We start from the raw sequence: 14,784 nt of genomic DNA, 5'->3' as shown, positions 1-14,784 counted from the left end.
TAGCGGAGCTCTCTCAGACTGTCCTCAGTGCCGAGGCGCCTGAATCACTTGTGTTTCGCTGACACTAAACTGATCCACTCACCCTGCCAGACTGAGCATTCGCTGTGACGCATTAATCCGATTAGATCGTTCTTGATTGTCGCTTCATTAAATATTCCATTAAAGCACAACCAAGCCTGTGTCCCGATATAGTGATTAATCTCTGGCCTGTAATTCCTCTCTGTCTCACAATGACCAGTGGCAAATATGAATTTATAACAGAAAATTCAATTTGATTATTTCATCAAGGTCAGTGGATGTGGCCGTTGAACAAGACATGCCTCTTGTACAGTTTCCTATACGCTTTAAAAGACCGTGATCGCTCGCTTTTCAGCGGCCTACTTTCTGGAAGTATTTTATTTTATTTATGAAGTTCTTAAAGGGGTCATGTCTTGGATTTTTTTCTTTATATATATATATATATATATATATATATATATCATTTTAATATGTTCCTTGAGGTTCACTTATAGGGTCCTATCTTGCACCCAGCGCAATTTACTTTGTACAGCGACGCATGTATCATTCCTGTTTCTCACCCGCGCACAGCGGACTTTTCCCTCCACAGACGCATGTCGGTAAACTAGGGAATGAACTTGCGCTCCTGGGGGCGGTTCAGCGAAGAGAGGAGGAGTGTTCCGGCGCAAACGTTCCCTGGTGCTATTTTGCAGTTTCAGAAAACAATTCCACCACTGACCAGGAGAAACCTCGTCTAAACTCAGTGGCGTGTTGCGCATGTTATTCATATTAGGGCTGCACAATTAATCGAATTTCTAATCGCGATTACGATTATGGATGCCACGATTACGTAATCGTTCAAAGCCGCGATTGCAAAAAAATAAAAAAATAAAAAACACTCTGCGTGCATTTAGAGCATGTTATAAGAGGCGAATCACAACTACTTTAGAAAACCCAGCACAATAGGAACTACCAGGCAGTGACGTGTGTGTGTACGCTGAAATAAAGAGTCTTTCACCTCAGAAAAACGGACGTTCCTGTCATGTCAGCCGCTATAGGCTACTGTGCTCGTAGCGCACACTCTTCAATTGCACGCGCAAATGCGGCGGCGCGCGCTGTGTATAAAGTGCAAAGGAAACTACGAGCATGCAACGTTGTTACGTTGTAAATGAGTAAGTCACGAAATAAAAGTAAAATACCAATAAATCACGTTACTGGTATGTCGTGTGTTAGCTGAGAAGGGTTTGCATGCAGGGATGATTTTCATTCTATTCACCAGGAGCAGTTTCCATGTTTCATTAACAGTTCTTGTTAATATTGTGTATTCACCATGGTAACTGTCGTTTCAATATTAACCCCAAAATGCCACTTTATTTTCACTTTGTGTTATTTTTTATATTTTTAAATGATTGTGGTGGCTCATACCAACATTGTATTAACAAAAGCTAGTTTGGGACTGCTATTAAATAGCTTTAGCATCTATACCTAATGTTTATTTCTTAGTAGTCTTTACTATTAGTCATATTCTTACAATTTATGTGTATGTTAAGTAAAGGGGGACAGTGTGTGTGTTCACAATTTTTAAGTAAACATGTATAATAATATGTCTATTATTAATTACGATTATCACAATTTACATTGAATATATTAATAATCGCAATTACAATTTCAAGGGAATAATCGGCAATTATGATTTTTGTCATAATCGTGCAGCCCTAATTCAGATGCTATTTTAAGGGCGCATGCTTGGCCATAATGTAGCGTGTGCACAACACACACACACTTTGCTTCTCTCATCTACACACAGACGCAGCAGTTTTCATTTTTAGAAAACTATACATTATTACAAGGAAAAATATTCCACACGAGGGAAATCATTGTGGTGTCCATGAAGATGTGAAAGAATAGGCATAAATCTAGCTTACACATTTACCCAAATGATCATACGCCTGTTTAACCGAAGCTAATTTGTGTGTGTTTCTCCGTCCCCAATGTCACTTCTCTGTGTTTTACGGCCCTGACGAGAACGTCGGTCTCCTCGGCTGTGAACCGCTGCTGGCAAATCCGCCGTTATAATAGCAATCCGCCATGGAACAAGCACGCCTGCTCTTAAAGGGAATGTGAGATGTCGCTCTGATTGGTTTATTTCACGTTATGCCCAAACCACACCTATGAGTAATGAAGCTACTTCAGACCAAGAGTAATTTATCCCGCCGGTATAATAGCAACAGCGCCCGAGACCCGCCCACAAAGTTACTTGCGTTTCGCACTTGATACTTGCGTTTCAGATCGTTAGGGTTAGTTAAAATAGGGCCCATAATGTTATTGTTTTGTTTTTTTTGCACAATGGATATTGTCAACCTCATTCTGACCATGTCTAAAATGACCCGTTTTTAAGGCGCGGCTCCTTTAAGGGGTGTCAGTAAACACCCACTGTTATGATTGGCTCACGGCATTGCATTGGAAACAGTCTCGGCCACTCACCAACTCAAACACTGTCCGTGCTGTGCTTTCACACCGCCTGCCAGCGACTCCGTAGGAAGACTCGTGGACACTCTGATGCTCTGGCGGAGATCTAACGCTTGTCTTTTTTAAGAGGCCGCAAAGAAAACAAGCATGATGATGGTTATCTGTGCAGACTGAGCATAGGGTACAAGTTAACCTCATGGAATCTTTTAAATGTGAAAGTAAGAAATTGGTCGATAGAAAGAACTTAACAATTATAGTGACATGTTTGCGAAATAAACCAATTAAAAGCCATTTGTGTGGTGTGGCTGTTGTGTTCATGGGTTAGTGCTAATCTAATTTGCATTCGCTGAAAAACAAGCATTCTAGCATTGAAAAAGAATGACTTCCATCCACTGACGCTCTCGCCGGCGGCGGTGTGCACAGATATGAAAGGGTGTTTTAATGGTACAATGAAATATAAGATTTCGTTTGTCATTTTGCATGTTATACAGTATTTTCAATGAACGTTTCTTTATGTATTGCAAAATATTCAAACGTACAGAAATAAAAAGTTGTTTAAAAGTGCAAACTCGATTACATGATTTACAATGCTTCGTTTTAGTAAGCAGTTTTTCCAGCGTAACATTGACTTCTCTGGGTAGTGGATTATGGGAAGCTGTTAAACACAGTTCAGTCAGAGAGACCTCATCTTCATTAGGGCTTCCACAGATGTTCATCTCAGAGCTCATGGCAGATCTCACTAAAAGGGTTATTGTGTTCAGAAAATGAATGTGATTTTGCACTCTTATGATTTATTCTCACTTCCTCATTGGTTCTGAAGAGCAAGTAACACATATTCTGTGTCGTTTATATTGTCAACGTATGATCCATCAGGTCAAAAGTATTCAAGATGCCATTCGAGACAAGAAGACGAGGTTTAACTTCATGGGCGAGGATGTGAAGCTGGTCCCTTCGGTGGGCATCTTCATCACCATGAACCCCGGATACGCCGGCAGGACCGAGCTGCCGGAGAACCTCAAGGCTCTCTTCAGGTGCGCTGAGGATTAGCATTTCATTACGAGCCGTTCTGCCGTTTCACACATCAGCATCTGAAGACCGGTGCCACCTGCACTCTTTTATTACAGAGATTTACAAGTTTACAATTCATTTCTACCGTCCGTATCCAGCAGTAAAGAGCTCTGTGTTTCGCTCTGTAGAGTCAGCATTCATAAACATTTTAATTTGACCAGCTATACTTTACTTGCGGCTCCAGACTGGGTTCACGTTCACAGGTGTGGTCCTCCGTCAGGCTGGGTCTCTAGGCCTGCAGGGACTGATGGATGTACTGATGTGTTGTGTTGTGGATCAGCAGGTGTCCGTCCCATGAAGACACCAGAAAGAGCCCGTTATTTAATACATGAGAACTGAAAGTACATACTCATACTGTATGATATTTTAAAATGAATGTAATAAGTTATTTTCTATAGCAGTCTACTTCGAAACATCCTTAAAGAATATTAAAGGCCAAGACATAGTTATAGAGCGCATGTAACGCTGATCACTCATTATCAGAGGCGTATTTTTCCCCGTTTGTTTTCTCCATAGTGATTTATGAAGCTCTCATTTATAAACAAAAAAATTTATATATAATTTTCATGTTCCTTGAGGTTCACTTATAATGTTAATAAAAAAAAAATTGCACAAAAAAACTAACACACATGTGGAAAAATGTATATTTTGTCTGAAATGATCAGTGTTTTATGTGACTGATCCACAAAACAAAAACGCCTCAAGCATCACATCAGAAACGCTGTCCATCAGTAACTGTGATAGTGTCACCAGTAATGGTGATGACATCAGCCGTGTGCAGTATTTGCAGGCTCACAGTCACGATGTTGTTCTCTGTGTGTGTGTGTGTGTGTGTGTGTGTGTGTCCGGCAGGCCGTGTGCGATGGTGGTGCCAGACTTCGAGCTCATCTGTGAGATCATGTTGGTGGCCGAGGGTTTCATCGAGGCTCGACTTTTGGCCAGAAAGTTCATCACTCTCTATGAGCTCTGCAAGGAGTTGCTCTCCAAACAGGTTGAGAAGTGTTTCTGCTGTCGCTCCAGTCCATTACACTGTTCTTACAGATGTTTCAGATCAAGGCCTTCAGCTTTTCTAGCGTTGTGAGGGATGTTTACCTGTCGTCGGGACTTTATTTGAATGCGATGTAATGAGACGTCCAGTTGTTCTCTAATAAAAATGCCGTCTGTAATCCCACTATCATTGTCCTGTTACTCTATAAATTGTTTTGATACACACTGTGGAATCTGTGAATGGGAAAGCCTTTATTGCTGAGCAGTGTGTAACAGCGTCTGGCCTGCGGATGCAGCTGATTGACTCTCGCTGAGGCTCCTGTTTGTCTGTGTCTCTGTCGTCGCAGGATCACTATGACTGGGGTCTGCGGGCCATCAAGTCAGTGCTGGTGGTGGCCGGTTCCCTGAAGAGAGGAGACCCACGCAGACCCGAGGACCAGGTGCTGATGAGAGCCCTGAGGGACTTCAACGTCCCGAAGATCGTGACCGATGACATGCCTGTGTTCATGGGCCTCATCGGGGACCTCTTCCCGGCCCTCGACGTGCCGCGCAAACGGGACATGGACTTCGAGAAGTTTGTCAAGCAGTCCGTGCTGGACCTCAAACTGCAGCCCGAGGACAACTTTGTGCTAAAGGTGAGTTCAGGTGACACGTGCCAGCTCATCTCTGCCTTACTGTAATGCACCTCACCAGAGTTATCATAAACTACAGTTAAACATCAGATCACTGGCCAATCCGGATGGGGTTTTCAATAGCCGATTAACTAAAGAGCATTACAGATGTAGATCCATATTTGCATTCCATATTCGCTGTTTTGTGATAGAAGTGAGATCGTATGGAAATGTATTGGTTTGTGACAGAAGAACACATACAAATTTCAGCGCCTAAACAGAATCTCACAGGAACCTCAACTTTTGTCATATTAACTTTGGATTTGAAACTGAACTTGGTTAAACATGTGGCTTTTTAGACTCCACATAGCTTTGAAAAATATATATTTTGTATAAAATAGAAAATGTTTTGTACAGTGCATTATGTATACAGTAAACATATATACAGTATATACACACAGTATGAGCTGTAAACAAGCTTGCTGAAATGATGATTGGTTTGATGAGTGATTGATTTAATACTGCATAAGATTATTATAAAATGGGTCGTTCCGATCCTCCAGTTTGTTTTGGCCATGAGGTGTTTAAAGAGTTGTGAGGTGTTTCGAATGTGTGTTTGTGTGTTTGTGTCCCCGTCGAGGAGCGAGAAACAGAAGTCGAGCGGGACACTTTGAGTGAAGATGGGAAATTGCTGTCGTTTCATTCCACTCACATCCTCTGTTCCAGACAGCCTGTCAGCGTGTGCGTCGCTCGGCGATACGCAGAACTCAGTGCTCTCGCCCGTTTCTAAACTAGTTTTGTGTGGGGGGGGGAATGTCAAAAGTCGTGATCAATGCCGCTCTCGCATTTTTCTCAACTTCACCTCTTCTGCGGTTGCATTATCTTCCTTTCAGAGCCATAAACCTACTGTTGTGTTTCAAGCAAATAGACATTAGTGTCAGAGCAGTCTGCAAGTGGATATATTGGACAAATCAAAGATAGCAGGAATTACAGTGTAATGGAGCCTCAGGTGCCGGAGCGCAGCTCTAATGTGGAGCATCAGGCCGAGGTGGAGATATCAGCCGGAGCCAGGGGAAATAAGTGCAATCTCACACAGGTCAAAGAGCCACAGGAGCACCACATCAGCTGTCCATCAGCTCTGCACGGCGGGTTTAACCCTCACACGCGTCTGCGCTGGGATCTCTGGGAGGAGAAGAGCTCCAGTCTGCTATTAGCCATCGCCCCCAAACACATCAGATCAAAGCAGCAATCAGCCACCCCTCCAGCGCTGGAGAGCCCGACGGGGACCCGCATCAATGCCACTGATTGAACATGCCATCACTTCCTCTTGCTCCACATCTCCTCTTCTCTCCGAGGGAGGCCGATCTCTGTTTAAGTGTTGATCCTCCTCACAGTGCTCCAGAAATACACATCGAACTGTGAGCTTCAGCCGCTTACACTTATATATTTTGTGATCACAGAGGCTCACAATACATATTACATATACAGACTATATTTAAGCAGACTTTTTAACTCTTTCTTTTGATATATTGCATGTTCAGATATTCAAAACATTCATAAATAACAAATAAAACAAAATATTCTGTGGGCCATGAAGCACTGGACAAAATGATCAAAAATGCTGCCGATGTTTTGTTTTTTTTAACAAAAAAGAGTTAATGACTTTTTACAGTGTGTTTTTTATTTTTTTTATTTAGGCGTTATAAATGGCATCCATTAATTGGCCTTATTTATATGTTATAGCGCATTATTACATGGCTTGGTTGAATGCCAACGTAGAGTGCGGTGTGTTATTTCTTGATATCAGACCGCTGCGAAGTATAACACACCGTTGCCATGAAAAACAGAGCGTTGCTATGGACGCAGGATTCTAACCACTGATCTATACAGAATTACATTATTTGACATGTCATATTTCATGTGATACATGTCATTATATAGATCAGTGGATGGAACGGACTATTTTCTTTAGCGGAAGCAATACAATCGTTTTTAAATCAATAAACTCCTTTCTAAATCAATATTTTGTTTCAAATTATTGATTTATTTGGTGGGTAGCCATGCAATAAGCGGGATAATGTAGAGCGAGGCGGTTGTTACAGCGAATACACCCCCTTCAGGCTCCGCTTCGCGTCGGGGTCCCGATCAGCCTGTCGGGGGTGTATTCGCTATAACAACCGCCTCGCTCTACATTATCCCTTACATACTAAATAAAAATGTGGTAAAATATTTCATTTATTTTTATAAAATATTACTGACAAAACTACATGTTGTCATGTGAGCAGCCAGTCAGATGCCAGTGTGTACAGTAGGTTATGACCTCATCAGTAGCAGAGCTGTAGCGGAGCCGTCGAGGGTCTGGGGTTAGGGTTAGCTGATGCTAGTGCTGCAGAGATCAGATGACATCATCTAGACTTCACTAAGGGAAACAGAGAAGTGTTCTGCATATTATTAAAACAAGACCACGATGGGAAGAGCCGTGAGCCGGTGCGCTCCCGCTGGAGCTCAGAGCGATGATGGAGATCAGGCCTGGAGCTGAACTCAACACACTGGTTTAGTGCAGTTACTGCGGCTGGTAAACTGCACTGGGAAACATCTCTGCAACTTTTTGTTGTTTTTGTTTTGAAATGTTTGGCATGAAGTCACACTGGTGCTGGAAACCTCTTGATGTTTACTGAGGATGCATTCAGCCAGCCAAGCTAGTCCGTCTCTCGTGTGTGCAGTTTATAGCACAACACATCAAGCAAAGCAGCGTTGTGTGTGTGTGTGTGTGTGTGTGAGACTGTCTCTGCTGTTGTTCTCAGGTGGTTCAGCTGGAGGAGCTGCTGGCCGTTCGTCACTCCGTGTTCGTGGTGGGAAACGCCGGCACCGGAAAATCCCAGGTCCTCAAATCTCTGCACAAGACGTACCAGAACATGAAGCGCAGGGCCGTCTGGGCCGACCTCAACCCTAAAGCCGTGACCAACGACGAGCTGTTCGGCATCATCAACCCGGCCACGCGCGAGTGGAAGGACGGTGAGGGCCGCTGTGTGTGCCAGCGCTTCATCACGGTGACTGTGAGACTCAACACGTGTGCTCTTCCCCACAGGGCTGTTCTCTAATATCATGCGTGAGCTGGCCAACATCAGTCACGCCGGGCCCAAGTGGATCGTCCTGGATGGGGATATCGACCCGATGTGGATCGAGTCGCTGAACACAGTAATGGATGATAACAAGGTAAAGCCAGCTCGATATCAGCTTTGCACACAGATCTGGATTACAATGACCCTGACCTTCAGGTGACCTTTGTGTGGTGCTGTAGGTTCTGACGCTGGCCAGTAATGAGCGGATCCCCCTGAACCCCACCATGAGGCTTGTGTTCGAGATCAGTCATCTGCGCACGGCCACGCCAGCCACGGTCTCCAGAGCCGGTCAGAGGAACTGCCTCATCATCATCATCATCATCATCATCACACACACATCATCACAGAAAACAGGCTTATTATCATCATCACACACAGCTCAAGTGTTTCACACAGCTCAAACTAAATATAAATATAAATATAAAATAAATGAAAATTAGGAATGTTGCCTTGGCAAAAGAAATGAAAAGGTTTAGTTGAAGCACTAAAATCATTAACTGGAATTAAGTCAAAATGAAATAAAACTGAAATAAAACATAAAAAACTAAAACGAATAAAATGACAAAAGCACATCACGAAAGGACTCAAAATTAACACGAAACTAAAAATGTACAATATTAAATATTAATTATAAAACTTAAATAACACTGTTTCATTGTTACTTTTTATTTTATTTATATCCAGAGGAGATTATATATTTATGAGTGTGTGTCCTAACAGCTCCTTCCTTTAGACTGGAGCAAATATAAGAAATGGTGACCCATGTGCCAATGGACAATAATCTGTATTTTAAGGGATAAATATAAGATTTTGAATGGAGAATGGGGACTAATCCTGCTAACAGAAGACTGACACAGAGGTGTTGCTGAATATCTTTGAATATCTTGAAACGTACAGTGGCTCAGCTGAGGTCATAACACTCTCACTTTTACAGTAACAATCTTTGTGTTGGTCTTTTTTGACCAAACGTCTCATTGCTGTTTGATCAGTTAGTGCTGCATCCGTCACGTGGAACATTAGAATCACTGATGATCTGATTCTTGTACAAAGTAATACGAATATTTATGTCTGTGTGTGTTTGATGTGGTTCTGACTGAGGTGTGTGTGTGCCACTCCTCCACACAGGTATCCTGTACATCAACCCGGCCGACCTGGGCTGGAACCCGCCGGTGTCGAGCTGGATCGACTGCAGAGAAGTGCAGTCCGAGAAGGCCAACCTCACCATCCTGTTCGACAAGTACCTCCCATCATGCCTGGACACGCTCCGGTCCAGGTGCGTCACGGGTCCTCGTGATCCTGTCAGCAGCATTAATATTCATGAGCTGAACCTCTTATGGGCTCCAGGCACCTTTACCTGAGCTATTATACTGACTATTAGAGTTTTATTACAGTTATCAATAGTTTTAAAGTCTTAGTAACTTTGTTGTGGGTTTTTCTCATTTGCATTCATTTTTGATGTTTTGTCTATACAGTGTTTTTATTATTATTTTAGTGCATCAAGTTAAACTAAATGAAAATGAGAAACGTTGCCTTGGCAACTAGCTTTAGCTTAAGGTTTTTATTTTATTCCAGTAGTGAAAATGTTTCTTTTTAATGGTTTTAGTTTTAGCAGCTCTGATAGCTTTACCCATCAGAGGTCTGACACTGATGAGGTCACTGAAGGCCTCGGTGCTGCTCTCCCTCTGGTGGAGCTGGAGAGGCCGAGTTCTCCTCAGCCTAACGTGTGTCTGTGAGGTGTGTGTGTGTTCTGCTGACTGAGCTGCTGTGTGTCCTGTTCCCAGGTTTAAGAAGATCATCCCCATCCCTGAGCAGAGTTTGGTGCAGATGCTGTGCTTCCTCCTGGAGTGTCTCCTCGTCCCAGAACACACTCCTCCGGACAGCCATAAGGACCTGTACGAGCTCTACTTCGTGTTCGCTGCCGTCTGGGCCTTCGGAGGAACCATGTTCCAGGATCAGGTGTGTGTGTGTGTGTGTGTGTTTCGGAGGAACCATGTTCCAGGATCAGGTGTGTGTGTGTGTGTGTGTGTTTCGGAGGAACCATGTTCCAGGATCAGGTGCGTCTCCGCTGGCTTTACTCCTCATGAACACTGCCTGCTTTAACACTCTGTGTGTGTGTGTGTGTGTGTGTGTGTGTGTGTGTTTCACTGCAGCTCGTGGATTACAGGCTGGAGTTCAGCAAGTGGTGGGTGACGGAGTTCAAAAGCGTGAAGTTTCCGGCTCAGGGCACTGTGTTCGATTACTACATTGATCCCGAGAGCAAAAAATTTGAGCCCTGGTCAAAGATGGTCCCGCAGTTCGTGATGGACCCGGAGATACCTCTGCAGGTCAGCTCATGCTCTACTGTGTGTATAGTGCGGATTACTCTGACGAGAGCGGCACTGGCACTGACACACTGTTGATGTGGCTTCTGTGAATGTTTTGAATTAGATTTCATTTAGATTTTGAACTATAGGTAAAGTCTTAGTAATTGTGTTGTTAAAGTTTGACATTTATTTACTTTTCTGCTGAGCAATACTATGAGTGAGTAGATCAAAGTTTAAGACTACACACACAACACTTGCTCAGGAGTGTCTTTTTAAAACATGGCTATATACAGTAGTCAACATTTGAAGAGGATCAAAACCTTTCAACAAAGTTATACATTCATTTTGAACAATATCCGTTCTTGTCTTAGGAAAACTTTGATGAACTTATTTGCGTCAGAGGTCAGTACACACAGGTTATAACGCATTTTAGGTTTCTTCTCATCATATAAGCACTTTGAGAAAACCAATGTAAAAAACAGGAAAGATAAACATCTAACAAACTCTATATAACAAACTCTATATAACAAACTCTATATAACAAACTCTATATAACAAACTCTATATAACAAACTCTATATAACAAACTCTATATAACAAACACTATATAACAAACACTATATAACAAACACTATATAACAAACACTATATAACAAACTCTATATAACAAACACTATATAACAAACTCTATATAACAAACTCTATATAACAAACACTATATAACAAACACTATATAACAAACTCTATATAACAAACACTATATAACAAACACTATATAGCAAACTCTATATAACAAACACTATATAACAAACACTATATAACAAACACTATATAACAAACACTATATAACAAACTCTATATAACAAACACTATATAACAAACTCTATATAACAAACTCTATATAACAAACACTATATAACAAACACTATATAACAAACTCTATATAACAAACACTATATAACAAACACTATATAGCAAACTCTATATAACAAACACTATATAACAAACTCTATATAACAAACACTATATAACAAACACTATATAACAAACTCTATATAACAAACACTATATAACAAACTCTATATAACAAACACTATATAACAAACTCTATATAACAAACACTATATAACAAACTATATAACAAACTCTATATAACAAACACTATATAGCAAACTCTATATAACAAACTCTATATAACAAACTCTATATAACAAACTCTATATAACAAACTCTATATAACAAACACTATATAGCAAACTCTATATAACAAACTCTATATAACAAACTCTATATAACAAACACTACATAACAAACTCTACATAACAAACGCTATATAACAAACTCTACATAACAAACTCTATATAACAAACTCTATATAGCAAACTCTATATAACAAACACTATATAGCAAACTCTATATAACAAACTCTATATAACAAACTCTATATAACAAACTATATAACAAACTCTATATAACAAACGCTATATAACAAACTCTATATAACAAACGCTGTTCTGAGACTGTAGATCCTCAGGGAGGGTTAGTTCACACACGCAGGCTCTCCGCTCACTGGGTGTGTGTGTGTGTGTCCCTCAGGCCTGCCTCGTCCACACCAGCGAGACCATCCGCGTGCGCTACTTCATGGACCGGCTGCTGGAGAGGCGGCGTCCCATCATGCTCGTGGGCACCGCTGGCACCGGGAAGTCGGTTCTGGTGGGAGACAAGCTGGGCTCCCTGGACCCGGACAAATACGCCATCAAAAACGTCCCGTTCAACTACTACACCACCTCAGCCATGTTACAGGGTACGTGTGTGTGTGTGTGTGTGTGTGTGTGTGTGTGTGTGTGTGTGTGTGTGTGTGTGTGTGAGTGTGTGTGTTCTGACCTGAGAGCAGAAGTGCTTTCAAAAGTGCACCTTCACTGGCTTGTGGACAGTGACAGATCTGGGTGGTCTAAAGCAAGCACCCATGGCCCTCTGCTCTCTGCTCTCTGCTCTCTGCTCCGGGCATCAGCTGTTTCGTGTCCCTGCCTTTGCAATCTGTTGGTCTGAGATTTATCACTCCGCATCATGTGATGTTCCAACTCTTGCTCCTGTCAAACCGGACCAAGCCAGAATCAGATGCTGATTTTCTAAATAACTTTGCTTTGGTATGAGGCACAATCAATGAATGGGGTTCAGTGTACTGTTAAAAAATTATTAAAATGATTAATATTCAGGTGCTTCATCTAAAAATTAAATGTTATGTTTTTTTTCTATTCATTTTATATTATAGTTTGTGATTTTTACAACTCTGAATGTTTAAATACAGTTTAGATCATGGTTTTTGTTATTTTCTAGCAAGCACCAAATAAATATCAAAACTGATTTAGTTTATTTAGTGATTTCTAGAAAATAACAAACTTACATAAATATAAAATATTTAAATCTTAATGGATAACTTGGTTAAGAGTCACAAATTAGTCAAAATATTTATTTTCAATTTTTTTCCTTACAATAACTTGAGTAACATGAGGAGTACAGTTTGTGTAAATGATTTCTTCTGATCATGCTGACCCAAATATGATGCTTCTTGGGTGCCACAATTAAGAAATGCAGTGTTTTTAATATTAGTAAAATTTATATATTTATCAATTCACAACATCAAAATTAATTCAATTTTGCACACTGAACTAAATATCATTTCAACAGATTATGAAAACAATGGCAGGTCAAAAGCACCATTTTAAAGATGGACATTAGATGGATTTTAAACTCTTCATTTTATGTTAGATAATAGTTTATAAGACATATCTAGAGAAATCCTTGTCATGCTCTGTAGTTTCCTGGTGAAGTGCCTGTGCTTCTGTGCCGTGTTTGCCAGTGATGTTGAATGCTCACGGAGCCTGTTCCCCACAGCTGTTCTAGAGAAGCCCTTGGAGAAGAAGGCGGGCAGGAACTACGGGCCGCCCGGCAGCAAGAGGCTCGTCTACTTCATCGATGACATGAACATGCCGGAGGTGGACGCGTACGGCACGGTCCAGCCGCACACCCTGATCCGCCAGCACATGGACTACAACCACTGGTACTGACCGTCACATGACCATCTTCATCTGTCTTTAGTGTGTACTGTTGTAATGTATCAGAGTCAGTGTTTCTGAACTCCTGAAACGCCTCCATTGTAGTCTCCCGGGAACGAACACGTCACAATATTCCTCATGTAAATAATTCATACGCAGAATAAAGGGGTGGGGCCTGGTTGAGTTAGTAGTGTGTTAAACTGGCGGTTATGGAAAGGGGCGGGACATTTCCCAAACACACTCGAAGCACTCGACCAATCACAACACACTGCTCCAGCCGACCAATCAGAGCACAGTGTGCTCTTCAGGAGGAGGGGCTTCATAGAGACAGGAAGTAAACAGAGCGGTACTGACAGACTGGGAAGAGAGGAGCCGCAACAATGGAGAATATGAGGAGAATAATCAACATTCAAGCAGGAAAACCTGTTCTAGTAGAGCCTGAAAACAACATCAAGGCTTTGAGAAAGGGCGTTATAGGTCCTCTTTAAAGTGTAGTTTCTGTTCTGATTCCATGATATGCTTAAGCTGACCCTCATGGACATTTAACCCACTGTAGACATGCTCATTATGATGCTACCTTTGCTCAGATGCACAATTTATGGATATTGGATTTTGTTACATTAGTGTTTTATGTTGTTAAGATGGTCCAGTGCTCAAGGCCTGAAGAGGCTCTGTCTCTTTTGTCAGTGATGTCAGTGTTTTGTCACTGAAAGAGAGCGTGTCTCCTGTTGGTTTCTCAGTGTCTCTGCAGTGTCTGTTAGATCGGGGTGAGCAGGAGAACAGCTGAAGGCGCTGTATTTCTCTGAGCCGCAGTGGCTTTAGTGCAGGACGAGGTGTGCATACAGAGTGTCTGTGTGTGTGTGTGTGTGTGTCTGACGGAACGCTGTGTCCTCAGGTACGACAGGAGCAAGCTGCAGCTGAAGGAGATCCACAATGTGCAGTACGTGTCCTGCATGAACCCCACCGCCGGCAGCTTCACCATCAACCCTCGCCTGCAGGTGCTCACTATCAGTGTCAGCTCAACACACAGAGCACTGTTTACTGTCACTGCATACATACAGTCATACATGCATACAGTCATACATGCATACAGTCATACATGCATACAGTCATACATGCATACAGTCATACATACAGTCATACATGCATATAGTCATACATACACTACAGT

At 41.8% G+C, this 14,784-nt stretch overlaps 1 protein-coding gene across 1 annotated transcript in view; it reads left to right on the top strand.

Annotated features, from left to right (window-relative positions):
• Positions 1-14,784, top strand: part of dnah9 (dynein, axonemal, heavy chain 9) — a 117,545-nt gene that overhangs the window by 48,376 nt on the left and 54,385 nt on the right. The window contains exons 29-40 of the mRNA XM_084433490.1: positions 3,340-3,497; positions 4,387-4,525; positions 4,869-5,156; positions 7,937-8,147; positions 8,221-8,348; positions 8,434-8,542; positions 9,380-9,527; positions 10,036-10,210; positions 10,405-10,578; positions 12,154-12,361; positions 13,453-13,618; positions 14,509-14,611. Coding sequence (XP_084289616.1) covers positions 3,340-3,497; positions 4,387-4,525; positions 4,869-5,156; positions 7,937-8,147; positions 8,221-8,348; positions 8,434-8,542; positions 9,380-9,527; positions 10,036-10,210; positions 10,405-10,578; positions 12,154-12,361; positions 13,453-13,618; positions 14,509-14,611 — 2,007 coding nt within the window. The remainder of the gene's footprint in view (positions 1-3,339; positions 3,498-4,386; positions 4,526-4,868; positions 5,157-7,936; positions 8,148-8,220; positions 8,349-8,433; positions 8,543-9,379; positions 9,528-10,035; positions 10,211-10,404; positions 10,579-12,153; positions 12,362-13,452; positions 13,619-14,508; positions 14,612-14,784) is intronic.

The sequence above is a fragment of the Rutilus rutilus genome (genome assembly GCF_951802725.1).
Source record: "Rutilus rutilus genome assembly, chromosome: 16".
In the NCBI taxonomy this organism is placed as follows: domain Eukaryota; kingdom Metazoa; phylum Chordata; class Actinopteri; order Cypriniformes; family Leuciscidae; genus Rutilus; species Rutilus rutilus.
Note: the sequence above shows the minus strand (reverse complement) of the source record. Positions and strands in the feature narration are given on the sequence as shown.